The 20,364-nt window shown below is 42.6% G+C and overlaps 1 protein-coding gene across 1 annotated transcript; it reads left to right on the top strand.

Annotated features, from left to right (window-relative positions):
• The first annotated feature begins 825 nt into the window (after positions 1-825).
• Positions 826-19,952, top strand: RNASE10 (ribonuclease A family member 10 (inactive)). Its single transcript, XM_049768994.1, is given in 5 exon segments — positions 826-893; positions 17,882-18,002; positions 18,245-18,345; positions 18,347-18,470; positions 19,935-19,952. Coding segments are annotated over 5 exon segments (432 nt in total).
• Positions 19,953-20,364: the final 412 nt, after the last annotated feature.

Below are 20,364 nucleotides of genomic sequence, written 5' to 3'. Positions count from 1 at the left end.
TGTACCTGCCAGGAGAGATTTCTGAGCATAGAACCAGGAGTTTAACCCCTGAGCGCTGCAAGGGAGCCAGAGGGGTAGGAGAATCCATTTATTGGTCAAACCCCTCCTGCCCCCACCCCCACAGAGTTCCAAGGGAATGTTGTGGCTGATGGCACCATAGCAACCAGCTAAGAGTACTGTGGTGTAGCCATGAGCTGGCTGCTCTCTAAGATGGCTCTTAGCTTGAGGTTGATGTTTGAGAATTTGAGATGGTGTTGGAGCTGGTCCCCGGGGACCCAAACTGTGCTCAGGGGGTCTGGCAGGAGGCAGCCCAGGGCCTGCCTGCTCTTGTCTTCCTGCTGGGCCTCGTGCTGGTGGTCAGGGTCTTCTTGTCCATCCGCAGCCACATCCAGGCGGCCGTGGAGCAGCAGTTGGCCCAGGACCTGGCTGCTCAGGTACAGAGAAAGTGCCACCTCATCGATCTGGTGCTCGAGGCCCAGGAGACCCACGCACACATCCAAAGAGCTGTGGAGAACAACCGGGTCATTCTTGTCAAGGTCTACAGCAATGTCGTCAGAGTCAGCTCCATCCCGGTCAGTGGCCAAGGAGCTAAAGGCGCAGAGGAGCTTCACAGTCAAACTGGACGAAGAGGCCAATATGCACCCCACAATCAGGTGCCTTCTCGAGGTGCTGGCATTGACGGGCATCCCTGAGTATCAGGCGGCCTGCTCTTCTGTTACCCCAACTTATGTACCTGCAGTGTAGGGCAGATCTGCCCAGGGCCTGCAGGAATTCCCCCCCCCCCCAAAAAAAAAAGGCAGGATGCTCCCTCACACCCATCCTGCCATGAGCTATGCTCCCACCATCCTTTGGCTCAGCATGTCAGGCCAGCACCCCATACCAAGTAAAAGGGGGTGAGCCCTCATTACAACACTGAAATATTTCGGCCTCTGCCGTTACTTAGTACAATGCCTCTTGCTGTACTAAAAACCCTAGATTGGAATCCCTGTGAATCGTTAATAAATTGTTAGTTCCAAAGCTGTTTTGGTCTAGTGAGTAAATTGCTCCTAATTTAATCACTACAGTGATTGTGCGTGGAGATTTTGCATCTCGGCTAATAAATGAATTCTCGGTGGAAAGGACAATCTTTATTCCTAGATTTGAGTGTCCAGGCTAGAGTCTATGTGGCTCCTTAGAGAGAGTTTAGAACATCTAGTGTTTATGTCATAATTAAGGCTGAGTTTGTTGTTTTTGTTTATTTGTTTTTTTTTTGGGGGTCTCACCCAGCAGCGCTCAGGGATTACTCGTGGCTCTGTGCTCAGATAGAACTCCTGGCAGGGCTACCCCTGAGCCACATGCCCAAGGGACCAGTGAGGTGGGTGCCGGTGAGGATTTTTAAGGGGATCCCAGGCTTTCCCCAATTCCCACCCTGCTCAGAAGGGAGGGTTTCAGTGGGGGTGGTGAACTTCTGGGCTTTCAGCTCTTGAAGGATCTCTTTCCTTCCTGGGAGCCGGGAGCTTTTGCCAGCATGGGGAATGGCAGCACAAGAGCACAAGAGGGGCTGGCTTCAGAAAGTCACAGGCAACTTTCCTTCCCACCCCTGCCCATTCTGAAACTGAGCGGGGGCTAGCACCCCCACTCAGAAATTATAGACAATTATTTGGATATCATTGGATTTAATCTGTCATATACAGAATGTCTATGTTGTGTACTTTCCTTCCCCCCCTTGGCTCACCACCCAAAAGCTCATTTTTAGTCCTTAACTCCCTCACTTCCAACACCTATTACCCCACATTTAACCATTTTTACCCTCAGTTCTTGCCTCCTCACGAAGCACATTATTATCCCCACTTAAGCCAGCTGCCAACCAGCTACCAAAGTGAAAAAAAAAACAGACTCTCAGGCTGAGAAGAAACCAGTACTCTGTTCCTATTTATCTACTCTCAGCGGCCTCCTGTCCTCCACCTTCTTTCACTGTGTAACTATGATTGCTACTATCCTAGGTTTCTGATTAGTTACTACTCAAAGGTATTTCCCGATATGGAACTGCTGGGAGACATTTTGCAGACTCCAGAAGGCCAAATCACAGATCAAAGTGGTGTCCAGGATTCAGCACCCTCCTCCCGACTATTTCTAATGACATGAAAGGGACATGCATATCTCCTTTGAATATCTTAGGTGTATTCCCTAACTGCTATAACTCTTATTGAATATCCCCTTATACAGTGACAATTGTGCCCACTGTTTTTTTTTGGGGGGGGGAGGGGTTGTTTGTTTTTTCTTTCTTTGTGATCTGTTAATAAGGAATTCTGGTAGAAGAGTCTTATGCTTTAGAATTCATGCTAGAACCAAGTTAAGGGGATAGTTGGACTTGTTCCCTTAACTCTCCAGGGGCACCAATAATACATTGTGGCATTGTTCCTCTTTTGCATAGGTGCATTAAAATGGAAAATACTACATATGCAAACAAGTTCTTATCTAACAGAGATAGGAACACAAATTTGGTAATGCAGTTAGGCCTTATACCCTAAACACTGGCATAATGCCTTGGCTAAGGCCTCAGAAGAATGGGCATTGCCCATAGACTCCTGAACCATTGACCATCTATGGAAACAACCACAATTGTCTACAACATCACCAGGAAGCAAACCTCTACCAGGGAAGACCCTACCGCTACCCTGGCATTGACTTACTCCAAGAAGTGTTCCCTTAACACCCAGCTGACCTAGCAACAGCAACAATTGGCTTGCAGGGCAGGACACTCTGCATCTAATGGTGAGGTGAAACTACAAAACACTCCACAACATCCTGACTTCGATGAAAGAAATGCAAAGCAACCATAATCTTTAACTACTGAAACCGGACACCAACAACAGCTAATATGTGAAAAAAAAATTCACCATGACCACAGAGAATGACTCAGGGATTGGAAAACCTAGAATAACTGGAACCCAGAGTCAGTCTTATGCCAGATAACTTCAGGGGTAAGGTCTCCTTGTATTTAGGCCAAGTCTCTTTTTTTTTTTTTTTTCATTTTACCCATATTTTGCTGGACCTATGCAAACAACAACAGTTGCTACTCTCACACCATTATTACTGTATTTTTTTAACTCATCTTTTTTTTTTAAAGAGCTTATTAAACTTTTTGTTGGTGTTTCAGTGAATTCATTGTGAATCAATAGTTCTCAAAAATATTCTTTCCTGGGGCCGGTGAGGTGGCGCTAGAGGCAAGGTGTCTGCCTTGCAAGTGCTAGCCAAGGAAGGACCACGGTTCGATCCCCCAGCATCCCATATGGTCCCACCAAGACGGGCAATTTCTGAGTGCTTAGCCAGGAGTAACCCCTGAGCATCTAACAGGTGTGGCCCAAAAAACCAAAAAAATAATTCTTTCCTTTCTCTTTCATCTCTTATATTTTCTTTCAGTTATCATCAGTTAAAACAACTATGTAATGCATTTTCTTTAAATAAATTCAAAGATCAATCTGGAAAAAAATATGAATTAATGGATGTTAAAAAATGGGGCTGGAGAAATAGCACAGAGATTGGGTATTTGCCTTGCATACAGCCAATCATGATCGATGGTGGTTTGAATCCTGGCATCCCATATGGTCCCCCATGCTGCCAGGAGCAATTTCAGAACACAGAGTCAGGAGTAACCCCTGAGCACTGCCGGGTGAGACACCACCCCCCCCCATAATAAAAAGAGAGCTGAGTTAAAAAAGAGAATGTTAGTTTTAACATCTCAAAAGCATATCCTGCTCAACTAGTTTCAGAAGTAAAGTTTTTGGGAGGTACCAAGGAGCTGGACTCAATTTTTGAGTTGCAAATAAACTAGCCAATGGGGAACTTAGCAACTTTCTTTGGTACTAAAATTTCTTTTGACTGCAGAAAAACTGAGGCCAAATATCTGTAGTTTAGCAAGGGAGCAAAGCCAAATAAATAAAAGGAAAGAGATAAATAATGTTACAGCCATGTCAGAAATATAGCCAGTAATCCACACAGGGGTTATGATTGACTTCCACTGACGGGCCTTCTGGCTGAAATATTTCATGGGGGGAAAATTAGGCACTGCACCAGGAAAGCCAAAAGACACATCTGGAGTGGGCTTCCCTTAGTAATCTCCATTACTATGCTGCATGCCTTGACATTGTTCCTAGATTTTTTCTACGTAATAATCCTTATTTTTTTAGATTTACTTAATTTTTTTAAAGGGAAAGGAATAGTCTGCATTTATTTATTTTATTTTTATTATATCTTTTTTTAAACACCTTGATTACAAATATGATTGTACTTGGGATTCAGTCATGTAAAGAACACCCCCCTTCACCTGTGCATTATTACCATCACCAATGTCCCAAATCTTCCTCCTCCCCACGCCACCCCGCCTATACTTTAGACAGGCTCTCTGCTCCCCTCATTCATTCACATTGTTATGATAGTTCTCAGTGTAGTTATTTCTCTAACTATACTCACCACTCTTTGTGGTGAGCTTTCATGTCATGAGCTGGACCTTCCAGCCCTCCTATCTTTGTTTCTGAGAATTATTGCAAACCTGTCTTTTACTTTTCTTAAAACCCATAGATGAGGGAGACTATTCTGTGTCTATCTCTCTCCCTCTGACTTATTTCACTCAGCATAATAGATTCCATGTTCATCCATGTATAGAAATATTTCATGACATCATCTCTCCTGACGGCTGCATAATATTCCATAGTGTATATGTACCACAGTTTCTTTAGCCATTCAACAGTTGAAGGACATCTTGGTTGTTTCCAGAGTCTATTGTAAATAGTGCTGCAATGAATATAGGTGTGAGGAAGGGATTTTTGTATTGTATTTTTGTGTTCCTAGGATATATCCCTAAGAGTGGTATAGCTGAATCACATGGGAACTCAATTTCCAGTTTTTAAAGGAATCTTCATATTGCTTTCCATAAAAGTTGGACTAGACAGCATTCCCAACAGTAATGAGTAAGATTTCATTTCTCTCCACATCCCCGTCAGCACTGCATATTGCCATTCTTTGTGAAGTGCGCCATTCTCTTTGGCCCGAGTGGTACCTCATAGTTGTTTTGATTTGCATCTCCCTGATGATTAGTGATGTGGAGCATATTTTCATGTGCCTTTTGGCCATTTGTATTTCTTCTTTGTCAAAGTGTCTATTCATTTCTTCTCCCCATTTTTTGATGGGATTAGATTTTTTTTTCTTGTAAAATTCTGTCAGTGCCTTGTATATTTTGGATATTCGCCCCTTATCTTATGGGTATTGGGTGAATAAATTCTCCCACTCAGTGGGTGGCTCTTGTATCCTGGGCACAATTTTCTTTGAGGTGCAGAAGCTTCTCAGCTTAATATATTCCCATCTGGGGGCCAGCGAGGTGGTGCTAGAGGTAAGGTGTTTGCCTTGCAAGCACTAGCTAAGAAAAGGACCACGGTTTGATCCCCTGGCATCTCATATGGTCCCCCCAAGCCAGGGGCAATTTCTGAGCGCGTAGCCAGGAATAACCCCTGAGCATCAAACGGGTGTGGCCCGAAAAACAAACAAGCAAACAAACAAACAACAACAAAAAATATATATTCCCATCTGTTTATCTTTTTTGTTTTTTTGTTTTTTTGTTTTGTTTTTGTTTTTGGGTCACACCCGGCAGCGCTCAGGGGTTAATTCTGGCTCTATGCTCAGAAATCACTCCTAGCAGGCTCAGGGGACCATATGAGATGCCAGGATTTGAACCACCAACCTAGGCAAACGCCTTACCTCCATACTATCTCTCTGCCCCCCTCCTCATCTGTTTATCTGTGCTTCTACTTGTTTGGAGAGTGCTGTTTCCTCCTTACAGATACCTTTAGTCGGGCCAGAGAGATAGCACAGCAGCATTTGCCTTGCAAGCAGCCGATCCAGGACCAAAGGTGGTTGGTTCCCATATGGTCCCCTGTGCCTGCCAGGAGCTATTTCTGAGCAGACAGCCAAGAGTAACCCCTGAGCATCGCTGAGTGTGGCCCAAAAAAAAAAAAAAAAAAAGATACCTTTAGTTTCAATGTCATAGAGGGTTTTACCTACGTGTTGTTCTATATATCTATGGTTTCAGGTATGATATCAAGGTCTTTAATCCATTTTCTTATTGTTGATGTTGTGTATTAGGTTGATAGATTTACCATCTATCAACTATGGTAATCCATCCTTGCATTTTTGGGATGAAACTTACTTGATCGTAGTGAATGATATTCTTGATGAGGCATTGGATCCTCTTTGCCAGAATTTTGTTGAGGATCTTTGCATCTGTGTTCATCAGGGATATTGGTTTGTAATTTTATTTTTTGGCAGCATCTCTGTCAGGTTTTGATATCAAGGTGATGTTGGCTTCATAAAAGCTATTTAAAATTGTATCCGTTTTTTCAATTTCATAAAAGATCTTGGCCAGTATTGGTAGTAGTTCCTCTTGAAAGGTTTGAAAGAATTCATTAGTGAATCCATCTGGGCCTGGGCTTTTCTTTTTGGGCAGACATTTGATTCCATTTTAATTTCCTCAATGGTATGGGGGTGTTTAGATATATTATATCCTTTTTATTCAACCATGGAAGGTTATAAGAGTTCAAGAATTTATCCATTTCTTCCAGGCTCTCATATTTGGTGGCATAAAGTTTCTCAAAGTAGTCTTTGATTACCCTTTGAATCTTTGCAATATCTGTAGTGATCTCCCTCTTTTCATTTCTTTTTTTTTCCTCTTTTAATTTTTATTCCCTCTTTTCATTTCTAATATGGGTTATCAAGTTTCTCTCTTTCTTTGTGAGTTTTGCCAATGGTCTATCAATCTTGTTTATTTTTTCAAAGAACCAACTTCTGCTTTCATTGATCTTTCAGATTGTTTTTTGGGTTTCCACTTCATTAATTTCTGCTTTAAGATTTGTTATTTGTGGGGCCAGAGAGATAGCATAGAGGTAAGGCATTTGCCTCTCATGCAGAAAGTCATTGGTTCAAATCCTGGTATCCCATATGGTCCCCCAAGCCTGCCAGGAGCAATTTCTGAGCGTGGAGCCAGGAGTAACCTCTGAGCGCTGCCGGGTGTGACCCAAAAACCAAAAAAAAAAAAAAAAAAAAAAAAAATTGTTATTTTCTTCTGTCTCCCTATTTTTGATTCCTTTTGTTGATCATTTTCTAATGTTATAAGCTGCATCATTAGGCTATTAAGGTATGCCCCTTCCTCCTTCCTGACATGTGCTTGCAAAGCTATAAATTTTTCTCTCAGTACTGCTTTTGCTGTGTCCCATAGATTCTGATAGTTTGTGTCTTTATTGTCATTTGTTTCCAGGAAAGTTTTGATTTCCTCTTTGATTTCGTCTCAGACCCACTAGTTGTTCAGTAGAAGGTTGTTTAATTTCCAGTTATTAAAGTTTTTCTGTGTCCCTTTGTAGTTCACATCTAATTTCATAGCCTTGTGGTCAGTGAAGGTAGCCTGCAAAATTTCTATCCTCCTGATTTTATGGCAGGCACAGGGGACCATATGGGACACCGGGATTCAAACCAACCACTGAATCTGGATCGGCTGCTTGCAAGGCAAACCCGCTGTGCTATCTCTCCGGGCCCAGGAACTATTTCTGAACAGACAGCCAGGAGTAACCCCTGAGAACTGCCAGGTGTAACCCAAAAACCAAAAAAAAAAAAAAAAGAAGAAAGGAGGAAGTTGGGGAACACCTTTATTTGGGGTTGACAGATGGATGCCATCTTACAAACTTGTTTTCACAAACCAGAATAATCTTTTCTTGATCCATTTCACCTAAGAAGAAACCTATCTTCTTAGTCGTATCCAAGCTTAGTCTTACCAGAATTCTATTCATATCCTTTTGGTAAACATGACATGAATGGTTTTATTTATTAAGTCATTAAGGTTAGTTAAACAAGCAGCAGTCCATTATCAAAGATAGTATTTATAACTGGAATTACATATACAAAACTAAAAAACAATGGAAAAATATGTATGAGGTAGTTGTCTTAATGCACTTATTATCTACTACATTGCATCAGCTCTTTATATAATTTTAATTATCATGAGATACAGATACGAAGTTGTTTATGATTGAGTTTCAGTCATACAATGCACCAATACCCATCTCTTCAGTACACATTTCCCACCCCTCTTCTACTTCTTCCTCTTCTTTCTTTCTCTCCTCATTCTCCTCCTCTTCTTCTTCTCCCCACTCCTCTTCCTTCTTCTCTTCCCCCTCCTCTTTTTCCCTCTTTTCTTTTTTATGCACTCTGGTTTTCATTTTTGTTACTGAAGGGGTATCATGCATATCACTTTACCTCCTTTCATCACCCAATTATTGTTCATAGAGTTCAATTTATCTTGTTCAACTGCTGATAACCCAAGAAGAAGAGAAGGAAGAAAAGGATAATTGAAGAAACCTCTTTATGGGCTAAAGGGATAATATAGTATGCAGAGCACTTGTCTTGCATGTGGCAATTATCAACCCCTGAACACCCCCAGCAGTGGCTCCTGGACATGTTAATTAATTGGTCATTTTATTTATTTATTTGGTTTTGGACCATACCCAGTGGTGCTAGTGGTGTATTCTTGGCTCTATGTTCAAGGACCACTCCTGCCAAGGATTGGGCCCATTTGTGGTGGCAGGGGATAGAACCCAGGTTAGATGTGTCCTACCTGCTGTATTATCACTCTGACCCCTAATTGATCATTTAAAATGTCACTGGCCAATACTTGCTCTTCAAGTACATGTTCTCCCTTGAAAAAGCATCTCATGTCTTGTCCTTATTTCTTTGCTTGCTTATTTCCACTCTGGAGAAGGCTGTGCTCTCTCTTGAGTCAATTTTTTTTCCTCTCACATCTTTCAATATAAAAAAACCAGGAATTGGAGAGATAGCACAGGGGAGGGTGTCTGCCTTGCACACAGCTGATCCAGGTTTGAATCCCAGCCTGCCAATATGGTCCCCCACGCCTGCCAGGAGCGATTTCTGAACACAGAGCCAGGAGTAACCACTGAGTGCCACCAGATATGACTCGAAAACCAAAAACAAAACAAAAAAAAATCAATTACGAAAACCACTTCACTTTACTAAAACAAAACTAATCATAGTCTCATAGGTAGCTAGTCAAAATAATAGAATGGCTGCTGAGTGGGAAAAAGTAAAAAGTAAAAGTGCCTTCCTTCCACACCCCAGAGCCAGACAATTGCTTCATTGGAGGGCAGTCTTTCATTGCCCTAAAAGGAGCCCCCAGCCAGTAATGCCCCTATTTGACAACCTTCCCTTGTCTATGCCAAGCACACATGATCATGGCTTCAGAGCTAAAAAAAATTAAGAGGTCAGGGAGTTGCTATGCCAGGGTTGTGCAATAACAGAGACAAAACTACATAGTACAGGTGACTAGTGTTGATCTTTGAAACAGTATAGACTGTGAGAGTTAACATCATGGAACCAACATGAAGCTGAAACAGAGAACATTGAAGATTCAAACTACCTTATTAAAGCTGTCAAAGAGAAGTCCAGACGATAATACATTTGCCTTGTGTGAAACCAATCTGAGTTCAATCCACATCACATATGGTCCCCCAAGCCTGCAAGGAGTGATTTCTGAGCACAGATCCAGGAGTAACTCCTGAGCGCCATCAGATGTGGCACCAAAACAAAATAACAACAAAAAGCTGTCAAATAAATATAAATCCATAGGCATCTGGAGGATTTAGTTTTGTTTTGTTTTGAGATTTGAGCAATGCCAGTGCTCAGGGCTTACTCCTAAATCTGTGCTCAAGGATCATTTTTGGCAGGGTTTAGGAGATAATATGTGGTGCGGGGGACTGAATCTGGGTTGGTCACAAGGAAGGCAAGTGCTCTGCCAGCTCTAGTCCAGAATCTGGAGGGCTTTTCGTTTGTTTGTTTTAGCCAATCTTTCATATAATACTCGAGGACCCACTCAGGATTAATGGTAAAGAACGAAAAGAATTTTTTATTTCTTCAGTTGTTGGAAAATGCTGGCCTATTGCTTCCCTCACTTTATGTGTGATGAGAAAGTTCTGAAATTCAGTAAGAGAGTTCATTGGCAAAAAGTTATATCCCTCTGACTAAGGAGAAAAAGGCGGTTGTGAAAGAGGTGCCAGAGAGATAGCTCAATGGGTTGAACACATGCTTTGCATGTAAATTCAGGTTTGAATCCAAATATGGTCCCTGAGCACCACAGGGGTGTGTCTGAGCACTAAGCTGACAGTAGAGGCTGAGCACTAGCAGGTTTGTGGCCAAATCCGAACAAAAAGACTAGCTCTGGAAAAAAATCTGTAGAGGTGACCAAATTGGAAGGTCTTTCTGGAGACACTACACAGATGAAAGTCAGACTAACTCGTGTTGTGGGAGTCTATTGATATCTGACTCCATCATCCCCAAACTTCAGATGGTTGGGCAAAAGTTTTGGTCTTTTTTTGACTCACCACAACTGTTAACTAAAACAAAATGTTATTCCTGCATATATAAAACAAGAATTTCATTTTTCCAGAGTTTAAAATTCAGGATTCTCAGAGGAAGAAGCTACCAGAATTGTCTTGCTGACAGAGTTCTGCTTGGCAGCTTCCTCAAAACAGATTTCATTTCTCTTTTATACAATTTTGGTTAAGTGGGACATTCTCAATAAAGGAAGAATTTACATTTGAAGCAATGATTAGAAAGAGAAAACATTTGCCTTTTGGCAGGCTTATAGCAATTCACAATATCTTGGCTGAGTAGAAGCAGTTTTGAATGTTGAGATTGAAGGCAGGCAGCATTCTAAGTCAAAGAAAATGCAAATGAAGAGATAACTATTCACCATTCATGGGATGGGGTCAGAAACTCATAACAGTTCACCTATTTACTAAAAAGTATCTCAGCCAGGGGGCTGGTATGTAGATGAGTAGGCCATCAAAGTTCTTTTTGTAGTCCAAAAAGAAAGACACCCCCCACTTTTATTGATAATTAAAAAGAAGGCCTTTGTGAAAGTTCACCTCGGTCCAATTTTTACTCTACAGTTCAAAGAACCCTTGGTTATTTATTCACTGGGAAGAAGCAACGCCCAAATTTCTGGCCAGCCTCCTCCTTCTGAGGCCTGGGACAGTTCACTTGCTCTAGTTCTCTCAGTGTCACAACTGGTAGTCAGGGTTGACAAAAAGAGGGAACAGGATTTCCCACCTCCCACTGTTCCCCACCCCATTTTCCAGCAAACAGATTCACCCCACCACCACCACATTACATACTCACAAATGCTCTCTGTCTCCTCCCCAGCACATAGAACTGGCTATGCCAGGTGAGGTCATCTCTGGCCAAACCTAGCCTCAGACCTCGCACAGTTCAGACCAATGATTGGCAAGGGAGTGAGGCTTGCCAGGTTTGAGTTGAAACAATGCCAACTGAGCATTTCCCTTTTTAGTGTCACATGTGTTGAGTCTGGAAAAGATGTGACTTTTGATTTTGGTGTGTAACTTTTGATTTTCTAGGACCTTGTGAGAATTTTTAAGTTTGATTCAGAGCTTTAAATAATATAGTTTATAGGAAGTTGTGTTTTTCTCCTCTTTATATCTTGGGTTAAGGATTTTTTTAGCAAGTTGTTTCGGGATCCCTGACAGGCAGGCAGAGCCACGGCCTAGGGAAGACCTCTGAGTTGGCTGCCTACTGCCTCACAAAAGCAGTTTTAAACATCAGAACACAGTGACATACAGGGGAACAGATATGGAGCAGTGTGATGGGCATAGAATAGTACACTCAAGCACTAGGCAGGCACCCAGGGACAACAGGTTCTAAGTTTAGAATTAACGCTAATTTTGCTTCTGTTTTCAGCTTGCTAAAATTCTTTAATAATAAAATAACTCCATGACCCCTCCCCACGGCCAAGCCCATAATCCAAAGTGGCACCTCCACCCCGACACGAGATACCTCCATCCTGTCAGCAAGGGACATTCTCTGAGCTAAATCAGTACACAGGCAACGGACCACCTGGGGGTGGGGGGGGACTATAGAAAGAGACATCAGACCCTTGGTGGGATTCCTGTGAGGTCATGAAGGGGTTGAACACACGGGTTCTTCACCCTGTAGATTAGGAGACCACCCGAAGGGTTCAACCTGTATCTCTGCATGCCATCAGTCTAGGAGTTGAGGGTAAATGCTGTCATAAAGGGCTGAACAGACAGAAAATTGTGCCTTTTCTGTAAAAAAAAAATTATTGGATGATTCAAACAGTATAAACCTCTGAAATGCTTTGACCTGTATGCTCATTACCATGAATTCCCTTAAATGTTTGTAAATTTGGATGCTTGGGGTCTCACTGCAGACCGAATTTCTGGCTTGTGGTGACACCCCAGGATTCTGGAAAGGAAATAAAATTGTATATGATTGCATCCTCAAGGTTGGTGGCTCCTCATTATGTGGCAGGCGTTTTTCTTCCTGGGACCCCTGGGCATCCCCAATCCCTGGGACCCACTCCAGGTTCGGGTGATCTCCAGCCTGTTTCATGTCCAGGCCATTTTGGCTAGTTTTAACACATGTATTGCATGTTACTTGGGTGAAGTTAGGAGCAAGGAAGATAGCCTCAAGAAAATAGTACTTCCATCTCTCTGCTCTAACCATTTCAGTCATCTGGGGAAATACCTGGCTTGGGTCAGGATTGGTAAAGTCTGCTCTGAGCTCCTACACAGCATGGATGTTCATGTCCTGCCAGCCCCATGGAAAGGCTGTTAAGGGCCGGAGCGGTGATGCAAGTTGTAGGGCGTCTGCCTTGCATGTGCTAACTTAGAACAGACTGTGGTTGGATCCTCTGGCATCCCATATGGTCCCCCAAGTCAGGAGTAATTTCTGAGCATTAAGCCAGGAGTAACCCCTGAGCGTCACCAGGTGTGGCCCCCCCCCCCAAAAAAAAAGGCTGTTAAGGTATAGCTGAAGCCCACTTTTTCTTCACATGCAGGAACAGTTTTCCAGCACCTGAGTTATCAGGTATTTAAAGATATAGGCTGGAGCAAGGAATTGTTCTTTGCAGAAAGGAAAACTCAGTCCCAACCTTAGCTTTGGTCTTCAAAAACATGGCTTTCCCACCAGAAAAGAATTTCAGAAAGAGGTGAAATAGTGAAGTAAAACAGTTTTATTTAAAGAAACTCACACTTAGAGGAGCCAGAATAATAGTACAGTGAGTAGGGTACTTGGCCAACTTGGTTCAATCCCCTACACACCATATAGTTTCTTGATCTCCAAATAAGTCCTGGAGTAAGAGCCAGAATTAAGTTCTGAGTATCACTGTGTGTGCAGCATAAGCACATAAACAGAAAAGAAAAGGAAAAAAGAAAAGATTCACTTATGCAATAAGGGAAATTTATTCTATGTGTATATATAATGCAATTAATATATACATATTTTACAATTGACTTATATATAGCATGAGATAATTTTGTTTGTGAGTAGAACACTTCTTTTTCTTTTTTTGGGTCACAGCCTGCAGCGCTCATGCTCTATGCTCAGAAATCGCTCCTGGCAGGCTCGGGGAACCATATGGGGAACCATATGGGATGCCGGAATTCGAACCACCATCCTTTTCTGCATGCAAGTCAAACACTCTACCTCCATGCTATCTCTCTGGTCTGTGAGTAGAAAACTTTAAAGATGCCTATCTTCTCTGCAGTGTGAATGAACCTCTCTGTTTCAAAGTAGGAAAACTCCTTGTAGCTATATTGATAAGATATCATGATGTACACATGCCCTTCCACAGCTTGAGGGCCATCCTTTCTGTACTTTGGATGAACCTAATCATACGGATAAGGAGTCATGATGTATGTTCCCCACAAATGAAGCAAAGTAAGGATAAATTTTCATAGTGCCCTATAAAAACAGGCTCTTGGACCCCTGAATTTTGTCTAAGGTTTACATAGGTTGACAGCCTATCCTGGAAACCCATTGGTCTGATCAACTGTGGTGATAAAAGACTTCCTTGTTTACCTGCCATAGATTATCTTAAGTTCACACCTATTACAACACTTAGATTAATGTGATGGGAGAGAAAAAGATAACAGGTTATTCTCCAGAGAGGAAAAAGCTCTTGCATTTTCTTCTTAAAATTTATTATTCCCCAAAGGCATATTATCAAGGTTCCTTATCTATTTGCCTGCTACATTTGGAGCTGTGTTGTTCAAATCTTTCCCCAGGATTGAGTATTCAAAAGGAATGCAGAGGGAATCCCAGAGAAGTCTTTTGTTTACAAAAGCCTGGTTACAAAACAAGACTATGTGACTTTGGTCAGCTATCACTTCACTTCTCACAAAGAAGTCAGAAAATATATACATTGGAGTCAGCTCTCTCTCTCTCTCTCTCTCTCTCTCTCTCTCTCTCTCTCTCTTCCCCTCCCCCTCTCTCCCTCTCTCTCTCTTTTTCTCTCTCCCTCCCTCTCTTCCTCTCTTCCTCTCTCTCCCTCCCTCTCTTCCTCTCTCTCCCTCCCTCTCTTCCTCTCTCCCTCCCTCCCTCTCTCCCTCTCCTTCCCTCTCCCTCCCTCTCTCTCTCTCTCTCCCTCTCTCTCCCTCTCTCTCTCCCTCTCTCCCTCTCTCCCTCTCTCCCTCCTCTCCTCCTCTCCCCAACCAAGCCAGACCCCCTTTCTTTATTCAAACCAACTCCCAAATCCAGGGAGGGGGAAGATCAAGCTAGATTCAAAAGCAACTATCCAGTGGGCTTTTACATACCAATAGAAGAGGTTAGGGGAAAAGGAAGTTGAGGGAACACCTTTGTTTAGGCTTTTACCTACATTCACCTGACAACAAGGTCCAGGCACAGATTCAGAGTAGCCCTGAGCATGTGTCCCCCCCTCCAGTTGTTGTAATTGAGAAAACATCGTTCAATTCCAGCACCCCAGATGATCTCCAAAGACAGTCAAGAGTGATCCTGGGGGCCAGAGAGATAGCACAGCGATAAGGCATTTGCCTTTGAAGCAGAAGAATGGTGGTTTGAATCCGGGCATCCCATATGGTCCCTCAAGCCTGCCAGGAGCGATTTCTGAGCATAGAGCCAGAAGTAGTAACCCCTGAGCGCTGCCGGGTGTGATCCAAAAACCAAAAAAAAAAAAAAAAAAAAAAAAAGGAGTGATCCTGAGTGCAGAGCCAAGTATAAGCCCTGAACATCACTGGGTGTGGCCCAAAACACACAGACACAGACACAGACACAGACACAGACACACACACACACACACACACACACACACACACACACACACACGATAGGCCCGGGTTCCATTCCCCAGCATCCCATTTGATCCCCTGAATCTGCCAGGAATGATTTCTGAGTGCAGAGCCAGTAGTAATCCTTGAGCACCTCTGGGTGTAGCCCCCAAACAAACAGAAAGAAAACTCTGGTAAGGTTTTGCACAAGAAGGCTTCTCCCAAGAGGTGTTTCTGAGGTCTTAAAGACCCACTGGTAATTCTAGGCCAAACTCAGCCTGTAGTTCAATGCAAGCACCGGAGAAAACAGAGCTGCTCTGGCTCTGAGCTACTTAGGTACCTCTAGGGCTACACCCAGCAATACTAATAACACTATGTGATGCCAGAATTCCAACCTGAATTGCTTAACCATGTGTTGTAATCACCTAGCCCCTCTAAAAATTCTTAGGCAACTTGGTCATTGGCAGAAAAACCATGCAGTAGAGGGCTGGGACAGGTTTAATGGATAAAGATATGTGAAAATTTATCACTAAATCTAAAACTTAGAAAGCAATAAAATACAGGTCTGAAATGTTAAATGGTAAAAGCAAAACAAAGGGCAACGATACTGACATTTTAGAAATGACAAAAATGTTAAAGGAGGTACATGTAGAAACTATGAGGAAATTACTGGGTTTGAAATTTATGGGCAAGGCAAAGCTTCTAAAAACCACAAGTCAGTAGGTATAATTTGGGAGTGGAACAATTGATTGGTAAAATTGTAGTTTACCAGGCTAGAGACATCTTTGGTCTTAGATGTTTGGATTTGTCTCAGTGCCCAAAAAGTTTTACTTCAAATTGTGTGGAAGAGAGAGAAGAATTGTGTGAGTGTTCTATTGAGGACGGAGGTGGGTTTAGGAAACAGGTTTGGCTCTAAAAGCACCAGGGCCTATAAAATAATACCCAGCTATCAACCCCAAACAAAGGCGTTTTCCCGACTTCCTCTTCCCATTAACCTCTTCTTTTGATATGTAAAAGACCACCTGGGTTACAGGACCTTCCCCCACTTTGGTGGATTTGGTTCTGGATAATAAAGAGAGAGCAAGTCTGGCTTTGGGGTAGGGAGTGGGGGCGGTGGGAGCACAAGGCAGAAAGAGGCCATGAAGTGAAAAGCAGACTGACCCTGATTCTAAATGGTTGGTGTTGTTAGGGGAAAATTTATAAAATAGAAATTATAATAACTCAGATATGTGATAGATGCCTGTTAAGCCTTTCTCCGCCCCCACCTTCTTGATTCCCCTTGATCTGGTATTTCACCATGACCAGATATTGATGCCTGTTAAGCCTTTCTCTATCCCACCTTTTTAATACCCCTTGATCCGGTATTTTACCTTGAGGCATCAACTGCCTTCTGCCTTCAGCCAACACCCCTCCGAAGAGAAGCTTGACATATTTGGCAAAGGAATGGATTTCTGCTTGCTCCTCCCAAGGTTCTCACCTTTTCTTTTGAAAAAGGACAAGCTTGCCATCTGATTGGACATTGTGTTTAAACCTGGAATAGGGATAGGCCTAAGGTTCCTCGAACCTATAAAAGGCACCTCCCTAGATTACATGGCTGTCCCCGGAGCCCCAGAGCTCTTGGAATAAACCCCGCTTTGCTTTTGCATTCTCTGAAGTATGTTTCGTAGTCTTTACTGAGGCAATGGATTTTCCCCAGGCCCTAGGCTTCTTGGTCCCCTTTTTAACAGTATATTATTTCTCTACTGCTACCCTGCTTCATCTGACCTGTCTTCCTAAGGGGTTAGATACACGGTACCTGGGGAGGTCTTACCACTCGTGGATATTTTTATTTTACAAGGGCTAATAGGAGATTTCTAGTTTTCTTCAGACCAGCATACAGGACACTGCTCAGAGAACGAACCCTGGGGGAAAATAATTTGGGGAGCAGAAGGACCCAAAGATATTTGAAGCTACTTAGGTGTTTAGGTAAGTCACAGAGATGTAGGCCGGCCCAAATTTCTTTTAAAAAAACATTTTGAAATAGTTTTAATTTGAAAGGAAAGTTATAATATAGTAAACAAGAAAATCCTGTATCCTCTCTTCTTCGATATTTTATTTTATTTTATTTATTTTTGAGTTTTGGGCCAGATCCGGTTATGCTCGGGAATTAGAGTTTAAATAGTAGGGACCAGCGAGATAGCATGTGCTTAGTAAGTTTGAGTACCTGAGTTTTATCAATCCCCTGCACTACACGGCATCCTACCCTCCACTGCTGGGTGTGACCATGCTGACACATCCCTCCTACCTCTGATGGATATATCACCTAAAAATACAGTTATTTTTGAGGAGGCCTCAAAATGAAATGGTTTAATTTTAATCTTTCACTGAGTAGGTTTTCTTTAAGAATTTCTCTCAAAGGAAGTGTGACACTCGACTTGTCTGCTCAATCATTCTTTTGGATGACAGAGTTCATTTATATGAAAGTCAACTGATGTCACCTTCCCCTATATGAACCACTTTCAGAACTTGTTTCTCTAGTCACCTTCCTGCTCTCAGATCTACGTTATTGTACAGCAATAGGAGAATGTGGAGGGAGGGACCGAATAAAAATGAGAAAGACTCTGCCTTAAAGGAGATGAGGAATGTAGAAGGGAAGAGGAGAAGCCCACAGACTGTGTTATCAGGGTTTTGGGTCTCTGCTGGAGGCAAGTCTCATTTTAGTGTTCATCTTTTTATTTTCTTCCTTTCTTCTAGGCAAAATAAAGCAGACTGGTGTTACTGCTGCTACTGGGTCTAGGGATGGGACTTTGCCTGACCACAGCCACCCTGGAGAATAGTGATGAGACATTAAATGAATTTTGGTCCAGTGACTCATGGGGTAAGGCCAAGGTCTTGGAAGTGCAAAAGAATTTCTGAAATGTCAAGAGCTTGGTGCTTAGTAGCAAAGGTGAAATGTTACCTGACTGGTCAAAGCAGATAATCCTCAGTGAAGATGTGATTGTAAGAAATGGTATGTTCAGAGATGAGGCTTCCTCTCAGAGTAATAATGAACAACATAGGGATGACTTAATGGTCAGAGAATGCAATAACATGATGACACTTAAGACTAATGAACCCAACTACTCATACAAAACTACACATTCATCCATGAAGAACCAGGGAAGATCAAAACCGGCTGTCAAAGCCCTGTTGTTCCCTGTAATCACAGAGGAGGTAAATGCCACAAAAGCTCCAGCCTTTGATATGACGTGATGCAAATTGTCTAAATCAGACCAAATCACCCCTCATTGTCATTGCCTAACTTTTATTATGGACAAGTTTTTTATCATGGCCTGCGATGACCTGAAGATCTATATAGTCTGGAAAATAAAAGAATCCCTCAACTTTCTTGTTACTATCTCCTCTTCTTCCTTTCTACAACCTCTTTCTCCTCTTAGATATTCTTCCAAAATGTTTTTTTAAAGTAAATCTTTTTGTTTAGTTTGCTTTTTTACTTTTTGGGCTAAACCCAATGGGGCTCAGGGTTTACTCCTGGCTTTATACTCAAGGATCACCTCTAGTGGTATTCAGAAGACTACATGGAGTGCTACAGCTCAAACATCAGCCAGCTTCATGCAAGGCAAATGCCTTAACAACTATAATATTTTTCCTTTCTACTCCCTCTCTTCCTCCCTCCCTTCCTTCCTCTATTCCTTTATTCCTCCCTTCAGCTTCTTTTTTCTTCTTCCTCCCTCCCTTTTTTCGTTCTTCCTCCTTCCTCCTTTTTCTTTCTTTTCTTTCTTCTTTCTTTTCTTCTTTCTGCTCCCTCCATTCTTTCTTCCTCCCTTCTTTGTTCCTCTCTCCCTCCCTCTTCTCCTTCCTTCCTTCCTTCCTTCCTTTTCCTTCCTTCCTTCCTTCCTTCCTTTATTTTCCTTCCTTCCTTCCTTCCTTCCTTCCTTTTCCTTCCTTCCTTCCTTCCTTCCTTCCTTCCTTCCTTCCTTCCTTCCTTCCTTCCTTCCTTCCTTCCTTCCTTCCTTCCTTCCTTCCTTCCTTCCTTCCTTCCTTCCTTCCTTCCTTCCTTCCTTCCTTCCTTCCTTCCTTCCTTCCTTCCTTCCTTCCTTCCTTCCTTCCTTCCTTTCTTTTTCCCAGCTTGAATTTTGTTCTGGAATTAGAAAAGGAAAATAGGGCCCGGAGAGATAACACAGCGGTGTTTGCCTTGCAAGCAGCCGATCCAGAACCAAAGGTGGTTGGTTCGAATCCCGGTGTCCCATATGTTCCCCTGTGCCTGCCAGGAGCTATTTCTGAGCAGACAGCCAGGAGTAACCCCTGAGCAACGCCGGGTGTGGCCCAAAAACCAAAAACCAAAAAAAAAAAAAAGAAAAGGAAAATAGATTTAATCTAGGTTCTCTGGATTCTCTGTCTCTTGGATTTTACCTTTAGCCCCAGCTTCAATTAGTACTGATAATTATTTCCACCAAATAAGAAGTTAAGAAAGAATGAGGAGGAAAGAGTTAATTTCTTTTTTTTTTTGGTTTTTGGGCCACACCCAACAATGCTCAAGGGTGACCCTGGCTGTCTGCTCAGAAATAGCTCCTGGCAGGCACGGGGGACCATATGGGACACCGGGATTCGAACCAACCACCTTTGATCCTGGATTGGCTGCTTGCAAGGCAAACGCTGCTGTGCTCGCCACTGTGCTATCTCTCCAGGCCCAAGAGTTAATTTCTAAATTAAACCTAGAAAGTGGAATAGTGATCATATTATTAAGCATTCAACAGAGAGGATGAAAGAGATCAGATGGAATCTTATTCTCATTCAACACCTCTTCCCTCTATTCTGAAGAAAAAGAAAGCTGGTTAAAGAATAATTTTAGCACATAGGAGTCTGAGTTTGCTAGAGGGGATCAAAGCTATGAGGTTGAATAAAAAGAGATAATAAGTGGCTGCCCTCCATCTCTAAATCAAAAAAAAATTTTTGTGTGTGTGTGTGTGTGTGTGTGGTTTTTGGATCACACCCGGCAGTGCTCAGGGGTTAATCGTGGCTCCAGGCTCAGAAATTGCTCCTGGCAGGCATGGGGGACCATATGGAATGCCAGGATTCAAACCGAAGACTTCCTGCATGAAAGGCAAACGCCTTACCTCCATGCTATCTCTCCGGCCCCTCTAAATCAAATTTATCACAAAATAATGTGATGGCTAAAGAGAATCAGAGAATGTCTACAAGGATTGGAAGTGTGACCTGATTTTGAGATTTCCTCCTCCTAGAGGTTTTC

Source organism: Suncus etruscus, chromosome 2, assembly GCF_024139225.1.
Source record: "Suncus etruscus isolate mSunEtr1 chromosome 2, mSunEtr1.pri.cur, whole genome shotgun sequence".
Classification (NCBI taxonomy): domain Eukaryota; kingdom Metazoa; phylum Chordata; class Mammalia; order Eulipotyphla; family Soricidae; genus Suncus; species Suncus etruscus.
This window is presented reverse-complemented; position numbering and strand designations above follow the sequence as displayed.